General features: G+C 44.6%; 2 protein-coding genes across 3 annotated transcripts; one reads left to right on the top strand and one right to left on the bottom strand.

Annotated features, from left to right (window-relative positions):
• Positions 1 to 358: 358 nt before the first annotated feature.
• LOC8025171 (dolichol-phosphate mannosyltransferase subunit 1) lies at positions 359 to 20777 on the bottom strand. Its single transcript, XM_029994774.3, has 7 exons — positions 20545 to 20777; positions 18351 to 18450; positions 9794 to 9904; positions 7286 to 7407; positions 4625 to 4693; positions 3534 to 3648; positions 359 to 584 (listed from the first exon to the last, which is right to left on the bottom strand). The coding sequence occupies exons 1-7, from the start codon at positions 20640 to 20642 to the stop codon at positions 480 to 482; spliced, it is 720 nt and encodes a 239-aa protein (XP_029850634.1). The 5' UTR covers positions 20643 to 20777; the 3' UTR covers positions 359 to 479.
• A 1061-nt stretch (positions 20778 to 21838) lies between these two features.
• On the top strand, positions 21839 to 23483 carry LOC8037597. Of its 2 annotated transcripts, none has more exons than XM_002412382.5 (2): positions 21839 to 22927; positions 23110 to 23483. In XM_002412382.5, the coding sequence occupies exons 1-2, from the start codon at positions 22051 to 22053 to the stop codon at positions 23301 to 23303; spliced, it is 1071 nt and encodes a 356-aa protein (XP_002412427.3). In that variant the 5' UTR covers positions 21839 to 22050; the 3' UTR covers positions 23304 to 23483. The 2 variants fall into 2 exon arrangements, with proteins under 2 accessions (XP_002412427.3, XP_029850633.2); XM_029994773.4 differs by having other exon boundaries at positions 21945 to 22927; positions 23132 to 23252.
• The last annotated feature ends 685 nt before the right edge of the window (positions 23484 to 24168 follow it).

Genomic DNA, 24168 nt, shown 5'->3' with positions numbered 1-24168 from the left:
CTACTGCGTGGTGCACGTTAATGACCCCCAGGCTAGCGCTTGTACTGAACTGGCTAAATTGCTCATCTACAGCTGGGAGACTCGTCGCCCCTTGAGGCAGACCAAGTTCTGGGCTGTATAAAGTAAACATACACACAACCCAATATATATTTTTTTTTTTTAACACAATTACTCGTCTGGGGAAGCACACAAAACTTGAGGGTAGTTGTGGAAGATGCTCCTACAACCACTGACAATGAAGTCTAATTGTTTATTAGTATTATCACCACCGCTCTGATGATCATCGCCATGACCCCAATTCAGTTTATATATGCATGGCTCTTAGGCTGCAGATGAGGTCAAATATAGTTAAACATTATGTGGGTGAAGTCTTCAGTGCTTTATTTTTTGGCAGTCTGCAGTCCCAACATTTGCTGAGTGCAATGATCCACAGAAGCTATAAAGCAGTGTTCAACGCCTCAGGAACCAGAAAGCCAGTGTCACGTAGTAGCAAAAAGGTAGAATAATCCCTTGGCAAACTGGAAGATCTCATTGCCCCCCATCTTGGACTCGCCATAGAATCGATCCACAAAGCTGATGGGAACCTGCAATAGACATTAGTGATACATTCAGTGGCAGTAGCACTCATAAGCACGCAGCAAAATTTCACATATCTTCAGCTCGTCAATATGGCCCGAACAGAAGTAGCCCATGTTATTGCGCTCAACAAGAGGCAGCAATTTCATGAACAATGCATTAGCTTCTAAGTACAGCAGCTCACAACATAATTAAATGTTGGTTTAGACACTTGCACTTGAGTGCGATCGACCGCGTCATGACAGCTTATGAATGATTAGGACAAGGTTCTATGGCTGCAAAAGTTCATAAACTGCGTTGCAATGGAACACAAAAAGTCATAATGCAGTCGGTCGTATTAGGATGCAGATGTCTGAATCAGCCATAATTAAGAGTACTGGGAGTGGGTCTGTCTTTCCACCCTCATGAAAATGGGGCTTAAAGGTGTGGGGACACAATATTTAAATGGGTAAATCATTCTTGAAATGGAATGCTCATAGGCTTAGTCTATAGACCAAGTTATAGACCAAGTTTTGAGATTTTTAGAGCTCTAATAATTGTAATAGTCAATTTATAAAAATTGATAATTTTCATCTGGCAACCAGGCAACACAGCTCAAGCTACTAGTCACACCATGATGCCCATAAACCACATGATCACCATATTTAGTTGAACGCTCCCTCATTCTAGACAGCTCGCCTCGCGGTACTCGACTCGCCATAATACTATCGCACACTCTCATGCTACTCCAAATAATGCTCTTGCTCTCATCCCCTTGCCCTTTGACCTTTTACCCAGCATGCACTTGCGAGATCGCCGCAGACGACGGCGTGTATGTCTGTAACAATCTCGTTGTGGTCGCTGGAGCTGGTCGCGAGCGGGTAAAAGTGTAAATGACCAGCTCCCAGCATCTTTTGATAACAATCACTCTCATCGGTGCTGCTATCAGTGTCGAAGACTAACGAAGCAAGTGATGCCATAGACATCAATCACTTTAGTTGTAAGTCAGCACTTTGATTGTCTACCTTCTTGTTCTTGTCCGTGTCCTTGCGCTGTTTTAATTTTTAATAATGAAATACCAACTAGCAAAAAACTTCTGCTTTAGTCGTTTAATCTTAATAACCTAATTTCCCCCTCTATCTGATGAATTAAGGCACTTGTACGTGTGCTTAAGATCTGTTATTTCTTATGTTATCACAACATACATTTCAAATGAAAAAAGCTTAGTCTTTCTTCTACAATCAAATCTTGCAAGAACTAGTAGTACTTCATGCAGCATACATGAACAATGTGCAAATACAGCTTTTCTTTCTTGAGGTGACGACGAGCACATCGACGCACAAAAGTTTCAGCGGGGATGGGTGAAGACATTTTCGTCTGCCTGTTCCAGTCTTTCTCTTTTTCCAATTTTTATAATAAGGCAGTTCCACAAAACACCATTTCCCTTCTCGTAAGCAGCGTTCCGCCGTGTTGACAAACAGTCTCTGCCACTTTCACCACTTGTTTACATGATGGAATGCTAAAGCATGGCAAGTGGCTTTGTCAACAAGAGAACTCAATAGGTATGACCAGAGAAGACATATTTGGGCCACATAAATCCAAGCTTGTTCCAATTTGTTTCCTTTCAGAGCCGCCCTAGCAACATCTACAACGGTCTTTCTTGCTGCCGACGAGTCGACTTCCCAATCGTCGACTCATCTCAAGTCCTAATGAAGACCCTATGTATACAGTTTCAGTGCAGGATGATGCTTCTTTGCACAAAAAACACGACCGAGCTGAAAAACACCGCCTCCATGCATAGAAAAATATATGGCGAAGGTTCATGGACACGGCATTCGGTGACATTTCAGGCCAGAAGTGTGCCACAGGAATCCACCTTATAAGTGGAAATCAAATAGATTTCCTCATTTCTAAAACACAATTTAAATAAAAAAATTGTAACAAAGTGCCACAACATCCCAACCAGAATGTGTTTGTCTGAGTGTGATAGATGATTTTGATTAACTGTTCACGACTAACTCCGCTGCACTTGTACTACCCAATGGTAATTTTCTAGTACAAACGTGGCAGTGTTATTGGTGGAAGCACATAATCAAAAATTTATGCATACATAGATGATAAAATTTCAGCCTGCATTGCAAGGTTCTTTTTCACCACTTGGAATACAAAAAGTGCTAAAATTTTCCAATATTTTCTCTCTCTCTAAACATTTGCTAAAAGGTAGTTTTATTTTGAGAATCCCAAAAATAACAACATTGAAACAGCAAGACCATGCTGACAAATCAAGTGTTTTTAAAACCCCGTTTTACAGTAAAGATATAAAACGAGCCTCACTGATAGATTCCCTCGATACATTTTCCCGACTGTCACATTCACGAAGGCCTGTTACGTCCACAAAGTGCCACCCGAAGCGACCCACATGTTGCGTTGAACCACCTGGCCACAGCTGCCCACTTCCCTGTGCCCCGCTCCCCATCTTCTTCAGCTCTTTGCATCTCTGCACTCGTTTCTTGACAAGACGGGCATGACCCTTGATGAGGCTTGAGAGGCTTCGGGCTCTCCAACGGCCTGTTTATGTTTCTATCCATTTCCCAGGCAGACACCCATGTCTCTGTTGTGCTTGGTTCTCATGGTTAGACTAGTTTAATTTTGCATTGGCCATTAACAATGTCGTGGAAAAGAAAAAACTCAATAATGAGAAGAAGCTGGTAGGTATTTCTATTTCAGTGTTCCTGGTCACACCAGCTGAAGTCCACTCGTCGAATACGCTAACCTAGTCACCTCTTCAATTTTCGAACTATGGGCTCATTGCCTTTGGCATCTTACGAGATGCCCAAGTGCCGTCGTAGTTAGAAAGCTTGCGCTAGGAACGGGACAGCCGAAAATCCTCCCTGCCGTTCTCCTTTCATCAGCGAACAAAATAGCTGGTATTTCTATTGTCGCTCTCTCGCACTGGGGAACCTTCCCGGCGAGCTCACCTCTCCGATGGTGCAGCCAAATTGCCTGGCCCGAGCGATCATCTCCATCTGGAAGACGTAGCCCTTGGAGGTGCAGCTGTCTACCAGCTTCTGCAGGACATCCTTCTTGTACAACCTGTAGCAGCGCAAGAACAATGGCAGGCACCGCAGCGAGAGCAGAGAGGAGTGCCCGGATCGGGCGAATTTAAAAAGCGAACAAAGCCATTTCAAACGTTCCTCGGAAGAGCGAGTCGACTTTCGGCAATAACTCGACGCAGGAGTTCTCAAACTTTTCGACCTTGAGGAACCTGCGTCTGCCTTGAATGGCAGCAGAGAAATCCCTACTGGTCTTTGCATTTGCGGAGACTGGTAGGGATTTACTATAAGAATTTACTTTACTTAGGGCAGGGATGGCCGAAGAAATTGGGGAGCTTGGGGAGCCCCCGAGGGTAATCCGGGGATTTCCGGGGTTCCTAGGAATTCCATTTGAGAGCCCACAACTTGACGGATTGCGTATATGTGCCACTTAAATTTGTCGAAGTTTTGCAATCATGGATTTATTGATTCCTAGATTTGGCTGGTTCAGTCGGCTGTACTCCTTCGGGGAGAAACTATTGGGACAGCAGACCTGCAAACTTACTCCAACACACCATGGCTTCCTCTCGAGGACAGCGCTAATGACGGGTGGAACGGCAACCGCACTAATCATCGCTTTTCTAATTAGGAGGAGCATGTATCCCAATAGGACTTTGTCCAATGGAATTTACAGAAACACCGAGAAACTGTCCCCAAACCCTGGAGTTGACAATGTCTGGTGGAAAGGCTCACCTTGTCAACACCGTCGCAAGAGCAAAGTCCAGAGCGAACAAAGGAAGACCCTTCTGACCTGACTGTTTTCTATTGCATCCACGAAGGCATCCCCCCCTTCCCAAACTTGGGAATCTACCAATTCCTTCTCTCCTAACGGTTGTGGTCATCACCGAAAACAAGTAGTTCCCGGATGAGGAAGGGGGGGGGGGGGGGGGGACGGCAAAAGGTCCCCACGAGAAAGAGCAAAGAGCAAAGCCTCTTGAGGCGGGTGGCGTACAACTCGAGGAAGAAACGCGACCTACCGAAAACTTCCCGTGAGGTCGGAAGCACCAGGGCGCAACAGCAGCTGGGTCAGAAAGTTGGCACCACGACTAAAAAGGAGCAACATAAAAAACAAAACATATACCTCTTGATAATTTTTTTTTTTCTTTTTCACTTTATGCAATTTTTATTTAGTGTGTGCAGTAATTTTGCCTGAATTGATTGAAATGCTGTGACCAGCATATATACCGTATCGTCACGTTTATGACACGCCCTTGCATACAACCTGCACCTTTAAAGGGATACAGAAACAAAATTTGGAGTGCACAAAACAAGGCTGGAGCGACAGACGGGACGCTGCAAAACCCAAAAACATCACTCTTACAGCAATAACACAAACAAATGGCCGTATTTTTAGAAAAGAAGTGCGCGATTGAACACGGCCGACAAGGCATGTGACGTCATGATTCTCATTCCCTATTCTCTTTGCTTCGTCCCCTTGAGCTGGTGAACAGAAGCAAGGAGAAGAGAAAAAAGGTTGTTTCCCCTCATTATCAACTGCTCCAGGAGGATTGCACCTTTTTTTTTTCCAAAAATACTGCCATCAATTTGAGATATTAATGTATATGTGATGTTTTGGAGTTTGTAGTGTCCCGTCTAATTCTTCTGCTGCCTTATTTTGCGAAATTCAAATTTCAGTTCAGCATCTCGTTAAATTACTACTCCAAAAAAAAGAATGCCTCGCATATTACTTGCACTAGCCACTCAAAGTAATGTCCAGGTCTTGCTAGACAACACACCTTTATTTTGAACATGCTCGTTGCTGGCGCCTTCATTGTCGCAGACAGCGTCGTCATTTATGCCGTCGATGCGACTGCTAATGCGCGGCAATTTTTTAAACTGTTCAGCACCACCTCATCTAGAAAAGTTGCGGTAATGCCAGAGCTCCATAGATACGGCGTTACCACAACCTCTTCTCTCCTCGATGAACTTTGCATGCGGTTTTTCAAGTTCAGGGTATGCACCAGTCTTTGGACCGCGAAACGATTCTCCGTCGCGGCTTGCAGTTTGCAAGTTCTCATTCTTCCTCCATTCTCGCACGCATGACTATTGTAGGTGACGGGCTAAGAATTCGGCGGAAGCTCCACCTCCAGCACGTGCTTCTTGCATTTAATACACGCCTCTGGGGAATCTTTCAATACAACTTCGCGTGCAATGAATTCTTGCCCCCTCAGTACCTATAGCTAGGGTGTGCATTTTCCGGTTTTAACCGAGAAACACCGATAAACATCCGTCGGTGACGAAAATATAAAATCGGTTAAAACCGAAAAACACCGGTGGTTGGATATTTTCGCCCTGGTTAAAACCGAAAAACACCGGTCGTTGCTAGTTTCCGACCTAGCGAAACCCTTTCCCCGTAGAGGTTCGTCAAACGCGTTATCTCGTGGATCCTGCATTCTTCCAGTGTTTATACATGGCTTGCAGGTGGCGTCAGTCCGCCCTCCTTTCTGGGGGTCAAAAGCGTCTAGTGAACGCAGTGGACACTAAGCTCTCATATGCCTTTCCCCTATTGTGTCTCCCATGGCCCCCTTTTGTGGAAAAATTAACACAGGGGAGGGTAGGCTCTCACGTGCCTTTTCCTCATTGTGTCTGGCCAAGTGATGTCGGTGCAAGCCATGTATTCAGAGGTTGCTGTGGTTCCTGGAAGACACTGCCAACGTCCGTGTCGTACAGGAGCGTGCGTTTTCATAATTGCGGGTAGCGAACCGCAAGGAAGGTGGTGCGATGAAGGCAGCACGTTCCTTGCGTGTAGATGCAAGCATAAAAGTATGACCATTTCGTCGTTTACCCTGAGACTGGGGTTTTTTTTTTGAAGAGCAGAAGTAACAGAAAAAACAGACAGGTCTCAGAAGTAACAGGCTGTTACTTCTGCTCTTCAAAAAAACCCCAGTCTCAGGGTAAACGACGAAATGATTGACTTCCACCAGCTAGCCTGTACTTTGACTCTTTTCTCGATAAAAGTATGCTTGCATCTACTATAATAACCAAGTGTTAGAAATAGTTGCTTCCTAGAGAAGAAGTGTATGAACTATGTGAATAAAATTGGAACTCTCTTTCTGTGATCAATCGCTTTTTTTTCACCGATATTCACCGATTTTAGCCTCGTCGTGAGACGTTCCACCGAAATACACCGGTGTTTTGAAAATAAATAAACACCGAAAAACATCCGCCGATTTTTCTCACAAATAAACACCGGAAAGTACACACCCTACCTATAGCCAACGTCGTAGCGATCATAGTTTCGGCCTGTAGCTTAGTTTCCATCTTTTCGATAACGGATTTGACGACAGTGCAGAATGGTGATCAACGTCTCGGAGCACGCAAAAACAAGGCAAAGATGGCTACCCAAAAAAAAGGAGGAGAAGGGGGGGAAGCCCCTAGGAGAGACTGGAGAAGAGGGACTCTAGGGAGTCTATCCCTACAACTTTGCGAGCATTGCTGTAAAGCCGCACTGACCGCCAAAGTTCGCATATAACCCACACCCCTACTTTTCCTCTCATTTTCTATAAAATTTGGTGCAGAATATACGCGAGAAGAGACGGCATATTCTGATCATTTTCACCAATAGGCTGTATTGGCAGAAAAATCAGTTCACCCTTTCTAGTAAACAGTGGAACAATGTAGCCAGTAGCACAATTTACCTGATAAGCTTCCTCTTAAAGTCCCAGCCGAAAACGCCGCCTTCTCCATCGTAGCGCGTTCCCGAGACAATGTCGAAGTCTCCCTCCTTCTGCTTCTCTATGAACTTTGGAATGAACTTGGGCTGGAAAAAAAAACAACATCCAGGCAAACTTACTCTAGATATCACCACTCCCCACAGAATTTAAATTTAACCATTTCTCCTTGTACATAATCAACTTATGATAATACGACATTTCTGATTTACGACCACACTTTCCAGTCAAATTTTGCAAGTATGTGTAAAATATAATAGCCAATCCGACCATTTATTCGTCTGTTTATCGACTATGGCAAACTTTTGCAGAAATGGTTCAGGGAGAAATGTATATTTTCCCCTTATCCACGCAACTACATGAGATTAAAACTGAATAATTCATTCTTTTTTTTTTTTTTTCCTTTCGAGGTTAAAAGCAACTGTAATTTGAGCAGATCCACAGTACAGTTGCATCTTTTGTCGTCGCTTCATTGACTAAAGATAAAGAGGGATTCTTGTTGGCTACATTTACTTTTAGCAAAAAAATGTATGTATTGCTGAGAAAGAAAAACAGCTCATAATAGAGGGATAAAAGAAGTCTGGACTATGGTAGAAGTTTCAGCTTGCGGTACATAGCAGCCCGAAACTGAGATTGGTCCATAGTGCAAGTAACTAAATTGCCAATCTGAAAGTACTTGCCTTAGTCAAATCAAGGCAGAATGAATGCAGTGCTTTAGTTAATTTATCTACAAATTATATATGTACCAAATAATGTCTACAAAATCATTTATCGTACATTAACATATTTTGGTCATGTTAGCGTTACCCTTAACCCAGAGCGATATACAGTTGAACCTCGATTTAACGAACTCACCGGGACCTGCCAATTATTTCGTCAAATCAGGAACTTCGTAAAATCGAGGAAGGGAGACCTCGACAGGCTGTGCAGGGAATCCAAATTTGTGCGTTGAATCGGGAAATTCGTAAAATCGGGTTTCGTAAAATCGAGGTTCAACTGTATTGGAAGAACTTGGCCAGTTTATGCTATCGCCACCGTAACGCCCCCCTCCCGAGTAAGCCAATCAGCCCGCGGTGCAGAGTGTGAGCCGTGAGCGCACGCTGGTGAACTCCCGGCTATTTCTAGCCGTGCAGGGAGGGCCACCATCTTCATTCATTTGCTAGGTGGAATGCACGGAATCGACATTCAAATATAGCTTCTTTCCTCTTATTTTGCTGGCTCCAACAAGAAAATGATACAGTGCTATTCCTCAGTGGGTTAAAAAGCCAACAAATTATGTATGTTTGACCACAAACTTTCATTCAGGCGAAAAAGAAGTCGGCCCGTAGCAGATGACGCATATCCTCAACAGTGCTCGGTGTCAAAGTGTGTTGTGTCAAAGTGATGGTAGTTTCCTCTTTGCTCCCTCCTTCCTCTCTTGCTCCTTTAATGCCCTTACCCCTATCTTTCACTTTTCTCCTCTCCAGCACCTTCGTCGCCACGCCTGCTGGCCAGATTTTCCCAATATACGGCTCTGCCCTAACCATGCCAGAGTAGTGATAATACGCATTTACTATTGGTTTTCTTAACTCACATTTCAGCCCATTAAAGGGGCACTGGCAGGGTATTTATGCTCACCTAGGTTTTTATTTGAACATGACCTATAACAGCCCAACTGAGCACAATTTGCGGCTTGAAACTTCTTTTCTTTCTGCCTGAAAACAGCCGGTCGCGAATTGGCCGGTTTCAGTCATGCTCACTCTTGTTTTTATGGTCGCGTGGAACTATGTGTACCAAATATACTCAAAGTCGTGGGTTATCTAAGGCACACATTCAATATTAAAAATAGAAAAAAATATGAACCCCATTTTTTGTAGCCTCCAAAAAACTGCAAATACGTTGATAGAAAAAAATAAAAGGAGATGTTGCACAGATCACACGAAGTGCATGCACACGTCATTCTCAATATGGCGACATACCGCGGACTGGACAACGCGATGGCAGCGCACGACGGACCAACATTGTAACGGAGGTGAGGCCGCTACTTTGGAACTGTTGTTCGTGGTACCGGCCGATCGATCTTCAAGCGCAGAACATTGAGTGGAAGGGATATAAGTGCAAAACAATCGCTCAACAAAACATTCATGCAAGTTCGTCACCAAGTTTGCTTTAGAGACCGGAGAAGCGGAGGGCAAAATAATGCAGGCGGGTGTAGCCACGTGATTTCCAACCACGAGCTTCCGTACTCGTGTTGCGGTTTTGGTTTGGAGCAGTTGAGTTCTTTGGCTTTATTAAAAATATACATGACTCTGCAGCAAAATGTTGATTGGGTAGTCTCCCGACACCATATTAAATCACCTGGCAAAAAACATTTAAAAAAAAGGTTGAGGGAGTGTCAGTATCTCTCTAAACCAGGGCATTTGTACAACCCAACTAACAGGGGAATATGATGAGACTAGAGCAGAGGAAGGAGGGAGACCTCGCTGGGTTACATACGTGGTGGGAGAGATCAGCATCGAGGATAATGATGAAGTTGCCAGTTGCGCTCTTCAGGCCATGAATGTAGGCAGTCCCAAGTCCTAGCTTCTTGGCCCTAGGTTTGAGCACCTGCAAAACAAGAAGCACGAAATGAGAGTTTTCCCTCCTCAAAACATAAAGCACAAACAAAAAAAACATAACAGGAACCTAAATAAACGAAATCTGAAACATGTCCACTTTTGTGCTGGGCATGTGGGAGCGAATCAGTTATAACAGCAAGCTGCATTAGCTTGCTGAGCATGAGTATAGGTCCCACTGCCGCCACTATGTCGCATACCTTATTAACGAGACGAGATGAGCATACAAACGAACGACTGCGTCTCTGCGCACCCCGTGACCTACTCATTATCTTCTGATACAGTCGCTGGACACAAAAGTTTGCATGCCAAGATTCTTAAACAGCTCTGGTTTGAGTTCAAATGCCATTTAGAAGTCTTGTACAAACCACGTTGACGGGCTCACATATCATTAGCGGCAAAGTTGATGAAGAAAACTCCTCATAAAAAAGTTCAGTACAACTGAAAGATACACTGCCTTTTGCCCTGCAACACACTAAAACCTTAGCTAAGAACCAACAAAATCGCTGCGGGGCTCACTCAGGGTTTGTACTAGTGATGGGCCAAACTTTGGCCGAATCTTGGGATTCGGCAAAGCCGAACTTTTGCCGAACTTTTCTAAAGATTCAGCAAAAATACATTCTTAACATAATTAACGTTGATATTTTAATTTTACTAGCGAAAAAAGGTTGTTTTTTTTTGTTGTTTTTTTCTTAACCTAAATACAACATGTAATGCGTATTGACACAGTTATTATTAAACAAGGTGATATTGTACAAGATAATTGTATTGGTGTCGTTTCTGTGTGTTTACTAGCAATTTTACAGCGATTTCTTGCAGAAGTGGCGTGACAACGAGGTTGGGTAGTAGTGGGCGCAGTCACGAATCACCAACGTTGCGAATCACACTACGAGAGTTTTGGTTTTGAGGCCTCAGCAGCGCAAGCCTGCAAGTGTGCGTACATTATTAAAATATAGGCAATAACACTGCATTCTTACTTTCTCTGGGAGCCACCGTTTCATACACGAAAATGAATGCAACGGTTGCCGAGCCTTCACCAGAAGAGATAACAATATTCTTGTAAATATGCGTGTATTTAGATTTGAGTCACTTGACGTCAGCTTTGCATGAACGTATGTCCCATATTTGCAACGTCTCGTTTTTAACCTTTAAATTTCTGGTTTCTGGTGTTACGACACACACGGACGTTTAGGAAGATGGGAAGAGTTAGGAATGTCGGATGTGCAACGTCGAGCATGATAGTTCTGTTCAGTTTCATGCAGACACATGAAAATCGCAAAATAATGATAATTAAAACGCAATATTATTTTGTTTTGGCACAAATACTTATGAGCCGAAAACAGGATATTTATAATTGCGAGAAGTGCTTTAAAGTAATTGTCAGTCAATGTTTCAACTACCTCGTTGCATCACTAAGAAGGTCAAACGAGAATCACGTTATCCAGAATGTACCGCATCATTTGTCCCTTGTGCAGTGGACTGCGTAAATTACTGGTCGATCTTCTGTTCGGCAGGAAATATTGGAGGACAACCACACTTGCGAAGGCTCACAAATGCACAGTTACCATGTTGCCTGCTCCACACCTCACCATAACGGCTGGTTGTACTACATTGTATAATGGTAACTGCAGAACCACACGTTGTCCATTTGCAATCCATGGCCTCGTCACATTCTCGCGAGTGTGCAGACATTTGCCAAATTTTTGTCGAAGCTTTGCCGAACTTTTTTTCAAAAGTATGGCATGTGCCGCACTTTGCCTAATATGAAGTTTGGCAGATTCGACCCATCACTAGTTTGTACAGGCTTCAAAGAAAAAAAATTCAAGGGCTTTCAAGGACTTTTAAGAACCTGTAAAAATATTTTCAAGAACCCCTTCCAATACTCCATCAGTAACTTTATAATACGACAACTTTTTGAAATGCACTGCGAAAATTCTTTACGGCATGAGACCTAGGAAAAGGCGCATTTGCCAAAGAGGTGCTAGTAAGGGGTTCAGTAGAGCTACAGCAGCCTTTCCTTGATTTCCTGATTGATGTTTAGAAGTTCTTACATCTTCGTTTTCGCCGTTTTCCGTAGGCTGTTCGACTTGACAATGTAAGTGATGTCACCTGTTGCCTCTGCTTTCTCTGTGTCTGTAGTTACACCTCCCGGGCATCGCGCACAATTTAAACCATGTTCACCATGCATAGCAAAAATACAGGCACGGAATAAGCAAGACAGGAATAGCTAGCAAACAATATGCGAGAGAACAAGGCGAACGAGGGGCAAGATCCCAATATTGCGGACGGACGAGACCGGATCCAAATCCACCGGGACTGTTACCACTGTGGCCAGGTGCTTAACAGGCATCCGCTAAATGAGTCTAAATGTGCCCTATAAAAAAACTTCCTCATTGAAATTTTGAAATTTATGTGAACATTCATGTAAAAAAAATTATAGTTTAATATTGTAAATAAATGTAATTATTGCAACAAAAAAAAACAAAAAAACTAGGGGTTTCCAAGCATTGCTAGAAATTCCAGGGCTTTCAAGGACTCGAAAATGCTGTTTTAAAACTCAAGGGTTTTCAAGGACAAGTACAAACCATGGGGGGATCGGTGGCCAAGTGGGCTAGCGCACAACAGCTTGGAGCACGTGGAGCGAAAGCTCGCGCTGCAGAACCCAGGATCTGGGCTCAATCCCCACCCCTGCCCGTTTCGATCTGGATAAGCATCGCACCGGCGTGCAGTCATGTATCACTACTGCGTGGTGCACGTTAAAGACCCCAGGCTAGCTATTGTACTGCACTGACTAAATTTCTCATCTGCAGCTGGGAGGTTCGTCGCCCGTTGAGGCAGACCAAGTTCTAGGCTGTATAAACATACACACAACCCAATTTTTTCGTGCGAACCCTGTCACTTGTACCCTAGGGAAATGTTCCAGCAGTCATGGTCTCCATTCCCTACTTTCCACTTGCCTCATGTACGATCAAAATGTGTCCCATGATAAAGCCAAAATGCTAAAGCAATAAACTGCATTCACATGGTGCACTGTTTAGTGCAGTCCTAACATTGTGTTCATGGTGTTCACACAAAAGTGTACAAACATGCATTTAAGCTTGGCATTTCTGTGTTTCTGTCGACAAGCTTGTTTTTACAAGTTTTTGTACTAATGAGCATAACTCCCAATAATCATTGTTCTTGTTCTGATGCCTATGCAATCGATGAAGCAAGCTTGTTCGTGGATACAGAAGGGTCTTCAAAGATGCACCATTTCAGGAAACTTAATAGACGTATTGGGTCAGACGCACTTGCGCAAAAGCTTGAAGACGAGTCAAGGTTGAAATGAGAATTGGGGACCTAAAGCGAAAGTGCAGGTGAGCTGGTTTAAAGTTAACACAGTAAGCCTGGAGCAAGGGGAACAAGGTACAGACAAACACAAAACTAAAAAAATTCACGTGTGTGTCCGTCCTTTTTTCACCTCGCATAAGGGTTATTACATCAAAACTAAAGATGACCTCACAAGAGACAATTTTTCTCATGCACTAGCCGTATGCATTGGCAACCAAACATTCTCGTTTGCAATCATAAGATCTAAACAACAAACACTGTGTCAGTTGCATTCACATGGAGTCGTCAGTGGAACATATGTACGGTAACCATTTAGCGGATCATCAGATTTCAACTTGGGTATTTGACCCCGTAAACTATATAGTTAGATACAACGTAAGAAAGACAGCGCAAGGGGGAAAGGGTGCGCACGAGAAAAGCTGTTGTGGAAAGGAGGTCGCTCCTTTCCAGTTCAGTTTTCCTAGTTTCCGCCCTTTTCCCCCTCGCGCTGTCCTTCTTATGTTGTATCTGACTATTGTAGTTGTAAGCCTTGAGATGGGCTCTTCGAAACACCGAATGCCTCACCTCCGTCAATGACGCAAGCCAGATTCACTGGAGTCACTCGGTATAAAAACAGGCCAGTATTTTTCTCTCTTTCTTCCACTCATATTGTGCATTGTAGCTTACCTTTCACCCTCAAGTTTGCGCAAAGAAGCTTCTCCCCTCCACTTCCCGAAGGCACCCTTTGTTTTATCAAATTTACTAAAAATAAATCCTCAAGTCAAGCTTCCGAAGGTGGCAGATTTGCAGTGCAAAATAAACTCCAAAAAGCAACCTCCAAATAATAACCCCAGACTAGCCTTAACAGCTATGGGTCCAAACAGTTTTTGTGTATTTTGAAAACAAATTTGGAAATAAAGCATTGAATGAATGAATAATAATAAACTTAAAAAGCCAGAAGCCCACCTAAAGGGCATGACAAATAGAGTCAAGCCTTCTTTTTTTTAAAAACAATGCAAGTAAGAAACTTTTCACAAGTCTTAGCAAAGCAACATAGCATCTATAAGGGGGACTTTCCCAGAGAAGCTCAGGGCCAGATCCGACCAAAGCGTTCAATTCGCCGTTGTCATTGTCGTTTCTTAAGGCGCAAGGGTAGACGCAAGGGTTCACACCCTTGAGCCTACTTACGACCGAGTTTTTGCGATCACTTATGACTAGAGAACACACAGGCATGCTGGCGCTATCCATATGACGGCCCTGGAACTGCTTTTCGCTAGAGTAAAGATTTAGCAGTATCTGAGAGATCAAACGAGCATACTATAAAAAGCTGTAGTTCATACAATGTCAAAAGATTTTTGGGCCAGAAAAAAAAAAAAATGTTGCATGAAAATAAAAGGGAAATTAACATAAGAGATTGTAAGACGTTTAATCAAAAGCTGTCGCAAGTCTGTGAACTGTGCGGCTAAACACCAAAAAATTGTGCAGGCACGTGTGGCAACATTACGTTGGCAACAACCAGACACTCTAGAGTCCAACATCCTGACGCAGCAGACATGACAGGCAGCATTTGCTGTGCACAGGCATCGCCGGAGCAAAATTAATTTATTTTTTATTATTTATTTCACATACTATACTCCGTTTCACACTACGATGTACCGCAATGGACGCTACGAGCTACATATACCAATCTATAGTTTGTAGCTTGTCTCGCGACTTCGTGCTCCCCATGTCGCTCCGCCCAACTGGAAGGACACGTGACAGCCTCCGAGCTAAAATTTGGCTCCGGTGGCTCATAGCGTCCTTTGTGGTCCATCGTAAGGTGACACGAAGTATTGCAGTCCTATAAAAACTATAATAGGTCCGAGTTATTAAAAAAAACTCAGCGACAATCACACGAGGTAATGGGTTTAGACAGCGTCAGCTGTGCTGCTTCTTCAACAATACTACAATGACGATCGATTGACAGTGCGCCGATCGTGCGTCATACGGTGATTTGATATTCAAATGACGTTGCATTGATTTAGCGTCGCTACGTTGTCGATGATTAAATGATTTCGAGGTTGTGATGCGTTTTTCTGCCAAATTTAGAGGGGAAATTGAATTGGTGCATACATCACGTGACAATAATTTTTCTGCTAAATTTAGCGGGGAAGCTGATAGCGAGTTCGTTTCACTGCACTCGTGCTGACGCGTGCCCGCTCGCAGCATGGAGCAGTTCGTTTCGGTCAGCATTTTACGAGTAGCTGCACTTTCCGAGTTAGTTCCGGCGCCGGCACTCCACGCGTGCATGTACCCGCTGCACCAAGAAAAACTAGCATGCGTCAGAACGCAATTCCGTCGAGTAGTGCTCAGGCAAGCTGCGAGAGCAGATGACGGGAGTTTGTCTGCTACTGGTCTGATATGAGCTGCCGTTTGCACGATGGGGAACCAGGAAGAAAAGTAGATTTTTCTGCCAGAAATCGCGTTCTGCGAGAGGCCAAATCGAACTCAAGCTTGAAGTATGGCTTTCTGCTATTTCATAAAGGAAACAATCGACAGTCGATACCTTTGCAAGTTTTGTTGTTGTACAGTCACTGAAATCTACAGACGAGTAATGAAGGGCTCAAGACAATTGTAATAAGCGGCCGTGAGATCACTGTCACGGATGTACGGGTGAAAATTGAATGCCAAAATATGGCTCATTGTGGACTCAAGAGTGGACAATTGTCGATAAAGCTCAACCAGCAGAACCGATACGTCCTAATTAGCAGTCGAGAAAGCTAAACATGGTGATTCTAACCGCTTCTTGGATAAAATCACCATGTTTAACATTTACCTACACCAGTTATTTTGCACCCTTGTTTTTTACTCGAGAAAGCTCTCAATCTCACCTCCTATTGGGAATAAAAGCTGGCCCAGATGTATGCAACAAAGGATTGAAATTGATAGTGCCACGAAACATAGTGCTGAAGATTCCAGTGAACTAGTTTGAAACCGAATCATTTCAGATGTTCACACTTAAAACTGATCAAGTTTCTGCTCGATTAGTATTAATGGTGTTTTCTTTAGGGTAAAGAGTTATACAAATCGAAAGATTGAGCGACTTTCATCGGTTCTTACAGTTGTTTTGTTTCCAGCCTGTAACGGAAACATGCATTGTCCATAAATACCTTCCAACAATCTAGTGGCTTAATCATCGCAACTATAAAAGTTGCAGTGACAACACTATGCCGCGTTCCCACCTGTAATGTCGAACATCGGGGCACTAGTTTCGGTTTGAGGTTGGTACTCTTGCTACAACATAGGTGGCAGCAGGATCAGTTTGCAATAAATTGCACTCGTCAAGTTTATTCGGGACCAATTCCCCGTGCGACACTCCGCGAGTGCGTTGCATTCTAGGAGAAAACTTGCACGGTGCCAGTGTGTGGAAAAAACTTGCTATGAATTGGTGCATATGTCACGTGACGTCAATTTTTCCTCTACATTCAGCGGGGAAACTGAATTACTGCATAAGTCAAGTTACGTCAATATTTTTGCTAAATTTAGTGGGGAAACTTTTCGTTTACGCTCGTGTTGCCGAAAAACCAGGGGATGGGCCACTAACAGCTGACGCTGTAATATACAATAGAACAGTAGACAGAATGTCCACAATAGTAAAACAGTCATATAATTTTTGACACTGCACGAAACATTACATGGAGCAAGTTCAACAACAGAAATATCAGTAGCGCGAGGCACAGAACCAGTGGTGTGGGCCACGGTGTAAGATAATACTCTTCAGGTGAGGACAGCGCGCTCCTCACGCAGTGCAGATAATATTCGCTTTTCACTCTTTCTCTTTCTCTCTCACTATGGTTTCAAGCGGCGCCGGCAGATGACTTGTCGACCCGTGGGCAGGGCAAAGATGGCTCGTGCAGCCTCATGCTCCACACGCGCAGAGCTCCAGCGAGGTTGTCGCTCGTGCAGAAAGACCACGGTGTACCAGGGTATCGTGGCAATGAGATAATTGTTTTTGCTCTCACACAGTTTCGCCATTTGGCCGCCAGCGACACTGTCAGCCGCGGGCACGGTGGCTGCGGAATAATGCAGCCTTTCGGATGCCCGTCGAACGAACACTATCCGATTCCTCGCACTGCGCGTTCAGCCCCGCCGTGTCCTCACCTAAAGCGTGTATCTTACACCGTGGTGTGGGCACGGGGGGGAGGGGACGACTGCCCCCCCCCCCCCCCCTTCCCCCGCCCAGGCAGTTCAGAAATTTAATGGAAACAATACGAGGGAGGGGGCACAAAATCACCGTCGCCCCCACCACGACTGTCGTTGCACCCCCCCCCCCCCCCCCCAATATCCTAAAGAGTTCTGACACCTCTGCACACAACCGATGCAACACGACTTGAGCCTAAAAATAAAGTGAAGCATCATCGTACAAACCTATATGCGCACAAAACAATAAAAAGGACTGACAAGAAACAGCTATTTGGGAAAGTTGATTCCAATTACTGATCGTAAAAGGAAAAAATGAATACATAAAACAATCTTTCATGCATCAGTCCTGGTGAAGAGTGTGACTATGCTTATTTCTAGATATTCTCGACTCATGTGGCGTTAGACATACTTTCGTTAATAAAGGCATATCATTCTGTATTATAAATGAAAGTTTGTCTTTTATTGTTCTGTCTATATTTAAGTAAGGGAAGGTTTGTCCTGGAATACAGCTCCGTAAAAAAAAAATAAAATGCAGAGCCAGGCACTGCACCCTCTCCAATAAGTTCATCGGCATACTTGCGCCGCACCAAAGCAGCCAGACCAGTCTCCTAGCATGCAATGCGCGCACACTTTCCGGACAGCAGTTGCAAGTGGAAAATGGCGGCACACTGCAGAAGAGCACGAAGTGTCGAAGTGTTTTGCACATGCACAGCGGTGACAGTGCATCTTCGGAGAAGTTAAGACGGGTTGAACTGTAGACAGGAGCACTTTCGGGTGGGCGCGACGTAATCAGCATGGCGCAGTTGACTTCAGCAAGCGCTCGCTTGCGCGCGGGAGACGTCACAGTAGAATAACGCCATTATTCGTGCCGCAAGTATGTGCACACATGACAGAGAGCAAGGGTACGACAGAAAAGCTGACACAACTGTTTGGAAAACCCAACTCACAATTTTGTCATTTCCGTAAATCTTCTGAAGCTGTTGGGCTGCCTCCTGGGTGTTATCGGGGCTACCATCGTCGATGACAATAATTTCGAAGTTGTATCCACTGAAAAAAATTAAAGCACACAATAAGCATGTTTATTATATGCCGAAAAGATGCAGAAAACACTGCTGGATCAAAGAAGCACTAAGTGTTGCAGCATTTGTGTCCTAGGAAGTCGTCACAGTGAAACACTACGCTAATGCTTCTCAAGTGAAATTAAAAAAATGTCTACCTCCAACCAGGCTCAGTGATAGCTGATGTCAAATTTACCATTTAGATTAGTACCCAACATAAGCATATTCCACCGCACCAGGGACTTCTACATGTCACAATCTGTCCTTGTATGGAAATTGAACAGGTATTCTTGACGAACCTCTAGGTGCTGTGTCGCTGATGTTGTCTCACTGTAACATCAAACAGCTCTGAAAAATGCCGACAAGCGACGACAAACGATCGACGACAGACAAGTTTTTGTTTGTCGTCAACTTGAAGCGCTGCGAGCAGTCTTAATGAGGAACATCTCTTGGAGACAAAGTCATCCTCCCGTGTTTCGTTTGGCCATTCGGCCTTAGGAGAAGGCCTTGGTGGCCACCTGGGCTTCCTACTCGTTCCCATCCCTCGACAGCTCGTTGTTAGGGTGACCAGACGTCCCGTTTTGGCCGGGACAGTCCCATTTTTGAGGTCCTCTTCTGCCGTCCCGTCTTTTTGCCCCAATAAAGAATCATGTCCCGTTTTCGCAGGAGAGTATAATTTCGAAATTCGCACCAAGCGAGTTGAAGCAAACCGAAACTATGCCTACTAGTTACAAGTATACATCACAAAAATAACCGTAGGTACTTTAAAATATTTACCCAGAGAGTAAAATTTAGTGCAATATGGTAACGTTTTGAAATAAGAGCAGTCATTTCGTTAAAGGTTGTCTTCCAATCCCAATCTTTAATATGTGCCGACCCCCGTCCCCCGCTGGGATGTCCCGTTTTCTACCTTGAGGAATATGGTCACCCTACTCGTGCGTGTGGCTTGCTTGCTGGCAGTTGTGTCGCAAAAGAGAATTTGCTGTGGCTGGTTTTGCTCACGAAAACCTGGTGCGCAATATGATGCTTTAAGATGCTAAGGCCCATCTATGTCTTTGCATCAGGATGGATACGCCATGTTTGAGGACTGAACAAAGTAAGACCGCTCACCAGGAAGTAGTACACAAAGTTTCAGCAAGCCATTTCGGCAGGCAAGACATGTCATCATGCTCAGCAATAATCGGGATGCCGTATGTCCTCCAAAAAATGATTGTCCTCAATCATATGAATATAAACATCCTCAAAATCTGCGTGAAATTCCACGGCGCTCACCTTCAACGACACAAACAAGAAACAATTCGGCAATTCTAGTCCGGAAAGTTTGGTGTCGACAATCACGACGAGTTGAGGAAAGTCGGCAACGACAAATGGGGACTAAGCAGAAGCTTTAATTAAGAAAGTAATCGTTTCTACTTACACCGTGTTTGTCGGCGCGTCTTCCGCCCAAAGAGCGGAACACGAAAACCGCATCGCCCGATTCCGTTTGTCTGTGTATTTTGAAATGTGCTTTTTTTTTTTTTTTTTTTGAAAACTCAATACACTAGCAAACAAGTTTCTATGTCGCATCCACCAGGTGGGACGGCGGCCTCTGACAAACAAACAGGCTGTCTATCGGTGTTGTTTTTCACTCTAGTGGGGCGCGCTTATTAAGGAACCATACAAAATGTGGACGTCGTCAGACATGCAAGAAGCTGTAAATACGTAATGTTTGTTGGTGTAAACTCCAGAATCTTGCACAGTAATTAATCAACCTCTCCTCCTCCTCCCCCCTCCCCCTCCCCTCCCCCCCCCCCCCCCCCGGGTAATTAACCAAACTCCCTCCCCCCCTTGAAGCGCTCCCAGAAATTCGTAACACCCTCCCAGATTGGCAATCCTGGGTAAACAACTCCCTGCCTTTGCATATTTGTCGTTTTCTCTATTTGTTTGGCGCTTTTACTTTTACAATAAGTACGCCAGAACATCGTAGAATTTTCTCTCAAGAGAGCTTTCAGGCGTTGATAGCTGTTCTAATTATCTTGATGTTGTGCTTGCTAAGTTCAGCGACGATGTTGGCAAAGCGGACAGGTCCAACCACATCCCTTACCTTTTCGACATATACTGGTCGATGAGCCATACCACAATCGGAAGGTTTTCCCGCTCGTTGTACGTCGGTAATAGAATGCTGTATTTGTTTGTGGTCATAATGCAGCAGGTCTAGCAGGAGCAAAAAGTCTCTACATCAGCGAAACCGCGAACAGACGAATCGTACCATGCCAAGTGTCAGTTTCCTCCTACCTCGTTGGTTTCCTCCTTGGTCAGTTCTCCCGAGCTGGCTTCGGATTTGACTTTTAACGAATTAAAAAAAATAATAATAAATAAAAGTTTATTTACCATCGTTGCTAGACCAGGAGACATGCTTCGCACCTCCTTCAGCCTTCTGCTCCTTGTGGCCCAAAATAACATAAATAACTTTAACACATTTTGATAATAATTTGTTCCAGGCTCATTTTTAGGTTCGCTTGCATTATTAACAAAACTATGCAGCGTGTTTCTTTTTTTTTTCTTGTTTTTTTTGTTCGTGTGTTTATCTCAAAAGGCCGCGCGCGAAGTCCTGTACACTTGTACGTACCAAGGCACGTACAGTCGCCCAGTTTTTTTTTTAAATAATATTACAGTGTACTAGAATTAGGGGTGTCGCGAACCGGCCGAGGTTCGAGTTCGACCAGGTTCGACTTTTTCGACCTTTTAGTGGAAAATTCGACGAACCTTGTATTGAGGTTCGACTCGTGTGCGCATGCGCGACAGGCTGGCCAGTTGGCTTTGGATTGGATGGTAATGGCTAAGGGATAAATTAAGGGCAGCGCCGATTGGTTATTTCACTTAATACAGTACAAAAAAATTAAGTTATTAACCTTTTCAGTGATTAGAATTAGTTTCTTTTAATTGCAACTGTTTATAAAATAAAATAACCCTTTTCTTAAAAAAAACATTCTCCAAACCTAGACATGCTTGTATCAAGGTCTGGCCACACTGTCCACAAAGTCGAACCGGTCGAATTTGGTGAAAAGTTCGAAGGTTCGTCGAACCCAGTGGTCGAACCGGTTCGACACAGTCGAACCGGTTCGACACAGTCGAACCCCAAAAGTTCGACCTAAAAATCTGGTTCGACAAAAGTTCGCGACACCCCTAACTAGAATACTTGGGTAGTGTTGGGACTGGAGCGGCTCGGCAACGGGAGCTCGTAAGGCAACGCTGTAGTCGAGTTATCAAAAAAAAAAAAAAATCGCGCAGCCCGTCTTTTGAGCGATGCATGTGTCGGTACCACGATATATACACTCCGTTTCACCTTATGTTGTACCGCAGCGAAAGCTACAGGCGGCTTTGCGCGAGCTCATAGCGTTGGCAGCTGCCCTTGGTGCACGAGAGCTTGTGCCGCCGAGTTGGGCCGTAGAGCAAGGAGCTCGCGCTTGTAGCCTTTTCCTGCGGTACGACACAATGGCGGTGCGCGCGTCGGGACCACGACTTCATAGTTCTGTGTGTTCGATTGTATTATGCTTTGAATCTTGTGTTATGATTTTGCCGATGGGGAACGCGTAAGGGTAGTGCCGAAATGCCGTTGGCGAAACAGCGACAGAACTCTTGCTCTGCACCTGGTTGCAAAACGGGTCTCATCCGAGTAAAAGGAGTGAAAACGGCGTCCCTTTTCGGCGTTCCAAAGGACAGAGCTAAAAGAGATCTTTGGGAGAAAAATCTGCAGCGATCAGACAAGGGTCTTGAAGAAACAAGCGCCGTCTGCGAGCTGCACTTCGAGCCCCGCTTCATCCTTCGAGACTACGTCCACATCATCGGCGGAAAGGAAGTGAGGATCCCTCGTGGACACCCAGCGCTTACGCCAGACGCGGTACCGACTCTGCTGCCAAGTGTACCCCAGGACCTGGGTGATGACCTTCCCGCAGGACGAGAGGAAAGGAAGCAGAGGGCAAGTTCACCAGAGCCCATCGTTGCAGAGCGTTCGGGGCTCGCTCGGAAAACTGACCCGTTGTCACCAGTGGTGAACAGCGAAGCTCCTGCCGTGACCCCACAAGGCATCGATCGCGACGCACTAGACTCTCTGAATGTGCCAACTCCTTACTGGGCTGTTCACAAGTTTTGCAACTTCGACGGTGTGGCTTATTTGAAGACTGTTCTCGAGCCAAAATCTAACAAGATCAGCATCGAAAGGGCGGTGTTCTTTTGTTCGGACAACTTACCCGATGTGGTATGCCAAGTATACCTTCAGGGCCACTTCGTAGATGACACTGCCGTGAGAACCACTCACGAAGCTGAAGAGGCACTTCGACGGGCTGCATCTCTCCCTCTTTGCGTTGGGGCACTTTCAAGTACAGAAATATCAACAACGGACCTCACCGAGGGACTTCAAAGGAAGCTTTGCAACCAGGAGGACGTCATCTACAGCAATGAGTGCAGCGGAAGGGGAATAACACGAGGTAATTGTAAGCTTTTTTTTATTTAAATTGACAACGTACGTGAACAGGATTAGCGAAATGTTTTGTTTCACACTCCCTCATATTTTTACATACACAACTAGACGTGCTTTTTGAAAATTAAACAAATAAAACTAGCAGCTTTAGTACCTTTGACTTTACATTGAGGGTTCTTCTTCTTTCAGACGGACGTTGCCTTCAATGCAGGTATCTGCGCAAGGTTCTCCTGACTAGGAAATCCTGGTTGTCGAGGAAGAAACCCTGCAAGACCAAGACTCCCGCCCAAAAGCTACGAGCATCATTACAGAGAAGCATGCGTCTGAAAAGGAAGCTGTGCAGTTCATGTACTTGGCAATGGGATGCAAAGGAGATACGTTAGGCTGGTGCACTGTGACGCATTACACAGCATGGGTATGTGATGCAAGGGAGATATTCCAGATTGGTGCACCGTCATGCAGTCCAAAGCATAGATGGTCATGTGATGCAAGGGAACGATGCTAGGTTGGCGCACCGCAACGAAATGCTTAGCATGGGAATGAAATGCAGGGAAATGATTCTTGGTTGGTTTTCCGTTATTTAGTGCAGAATGTACAGAGGTGTGTGATGCAAGGAAGCGATGCTAGGTTTATATACCGTGATGCAGTGCACATTGCAAGGAAGTGTCCTGAAAGTGTCTTCCTGGCACAAGTGAATTGAATGCATTCAGTTGATGTTTCAGTGCCCGCGTCAAAGCAAGCGGAAAACTACAGAGCTGTAGCACGAGGGTGTTTTTGTGCCCAGTGGACAATAGTCACTTAATTTTCACCGATTTACTGGAAAATAACTAATCTGATTGTTTGACCACAGGAAAACTTCATAAGGACAGCGTTAAACATTGTCTATCGTGAGTGCCTAAGTTGGACAAGCTGTTGACTGCGCTGAACATTCGTGGTCCACTCTCTTTTTGCTACTATAGTCACTGACAGGGATGAGGACGGCATGTCATCTTTTGAATGTTCCCCCTCCAGGACTCTCTTCTGACCTTCTGTCGTAGCTTGGGTGCGTATCCAGCACACGCCTGTGACTTTTCCTGATACTTTGGCTGGGCATGCACACTCGAAGCTCACGAAGGTCGCACGAGTAGTGGGTAACTACCTGTGCCGTTTTGAGCCTTCCATCGACTATGACCCGAAGTTCTACCAAGGGAATGAACTCAGTGTCTATACGTGCGTTAAAGCAAAGCATACAAAGAATAGTCTTCGTTC

This window comes from Ixodes scapularis, unplaced genomic scaffold (assembly GCF_016920785.2).
Source record: "Ixodes scapularis isolate PalLabHiFi unplaced genomic scaffold, ASM1692078v2 PGA_scaffold1__304_contigs__length_218370807, whole genome shotgun sequence".
In the NCBI taxonomy this organism is placed as follows: Eukaryota; Metazoa; Arthropoda; class Arachnida; order Ixodida; family Ixodidae; genus Ixodes; species Ixodes scapularis.
The sequence above is the reverse complement of the archived record's forward strand: the minus strand, read 5'-3'. Positions and strand labels throughout refer to the sequence as shown.

What these genes read in the sequence shown, in the direction of transcription:
- LOC8025171 (XM_029994774.3), bottom strand. Translation starts at nt 20,642, where the DNA reads ATGACCACAAACAAATACAGCATTCTATTACCGACGTACAACGAGCGG. An exon ending in TTTACGGAAATGACAAAATT is followed by an intron (nt 9,905 to 18,350) that starts GTGAGTTGGGTT and finishes CTTGTTTTGCAG; the next exon opens with GTGCTCAAACCTAGGGCCAA. An exon ending in GACCTCACGGGAAGTTTTCG is followed by an intron (nt 3,649 to 4,624) that starts GTAGGTCGCGTT and finishes GCGCTGCTACAG; the next exon opens with GTTGTACAAGAAGGATGTCC.
- LOC8037597 (XM_002412382.5), top strand. Translation starts at nt 22,051, where the DNA reads ATGCCGTTGGCGAAACAGCGACAGAACTCTTGCTCTGCACCTGGTTGC. An exon ending in CGGAAGGGGAATAACACGAG is followed by an intron (nt 22,928 to 23,109) that starts GTAATTGTAAGC and finishes TTCTTCTTTCAG; the next exon opens with ACGGACGTTGCCTTCAATGC.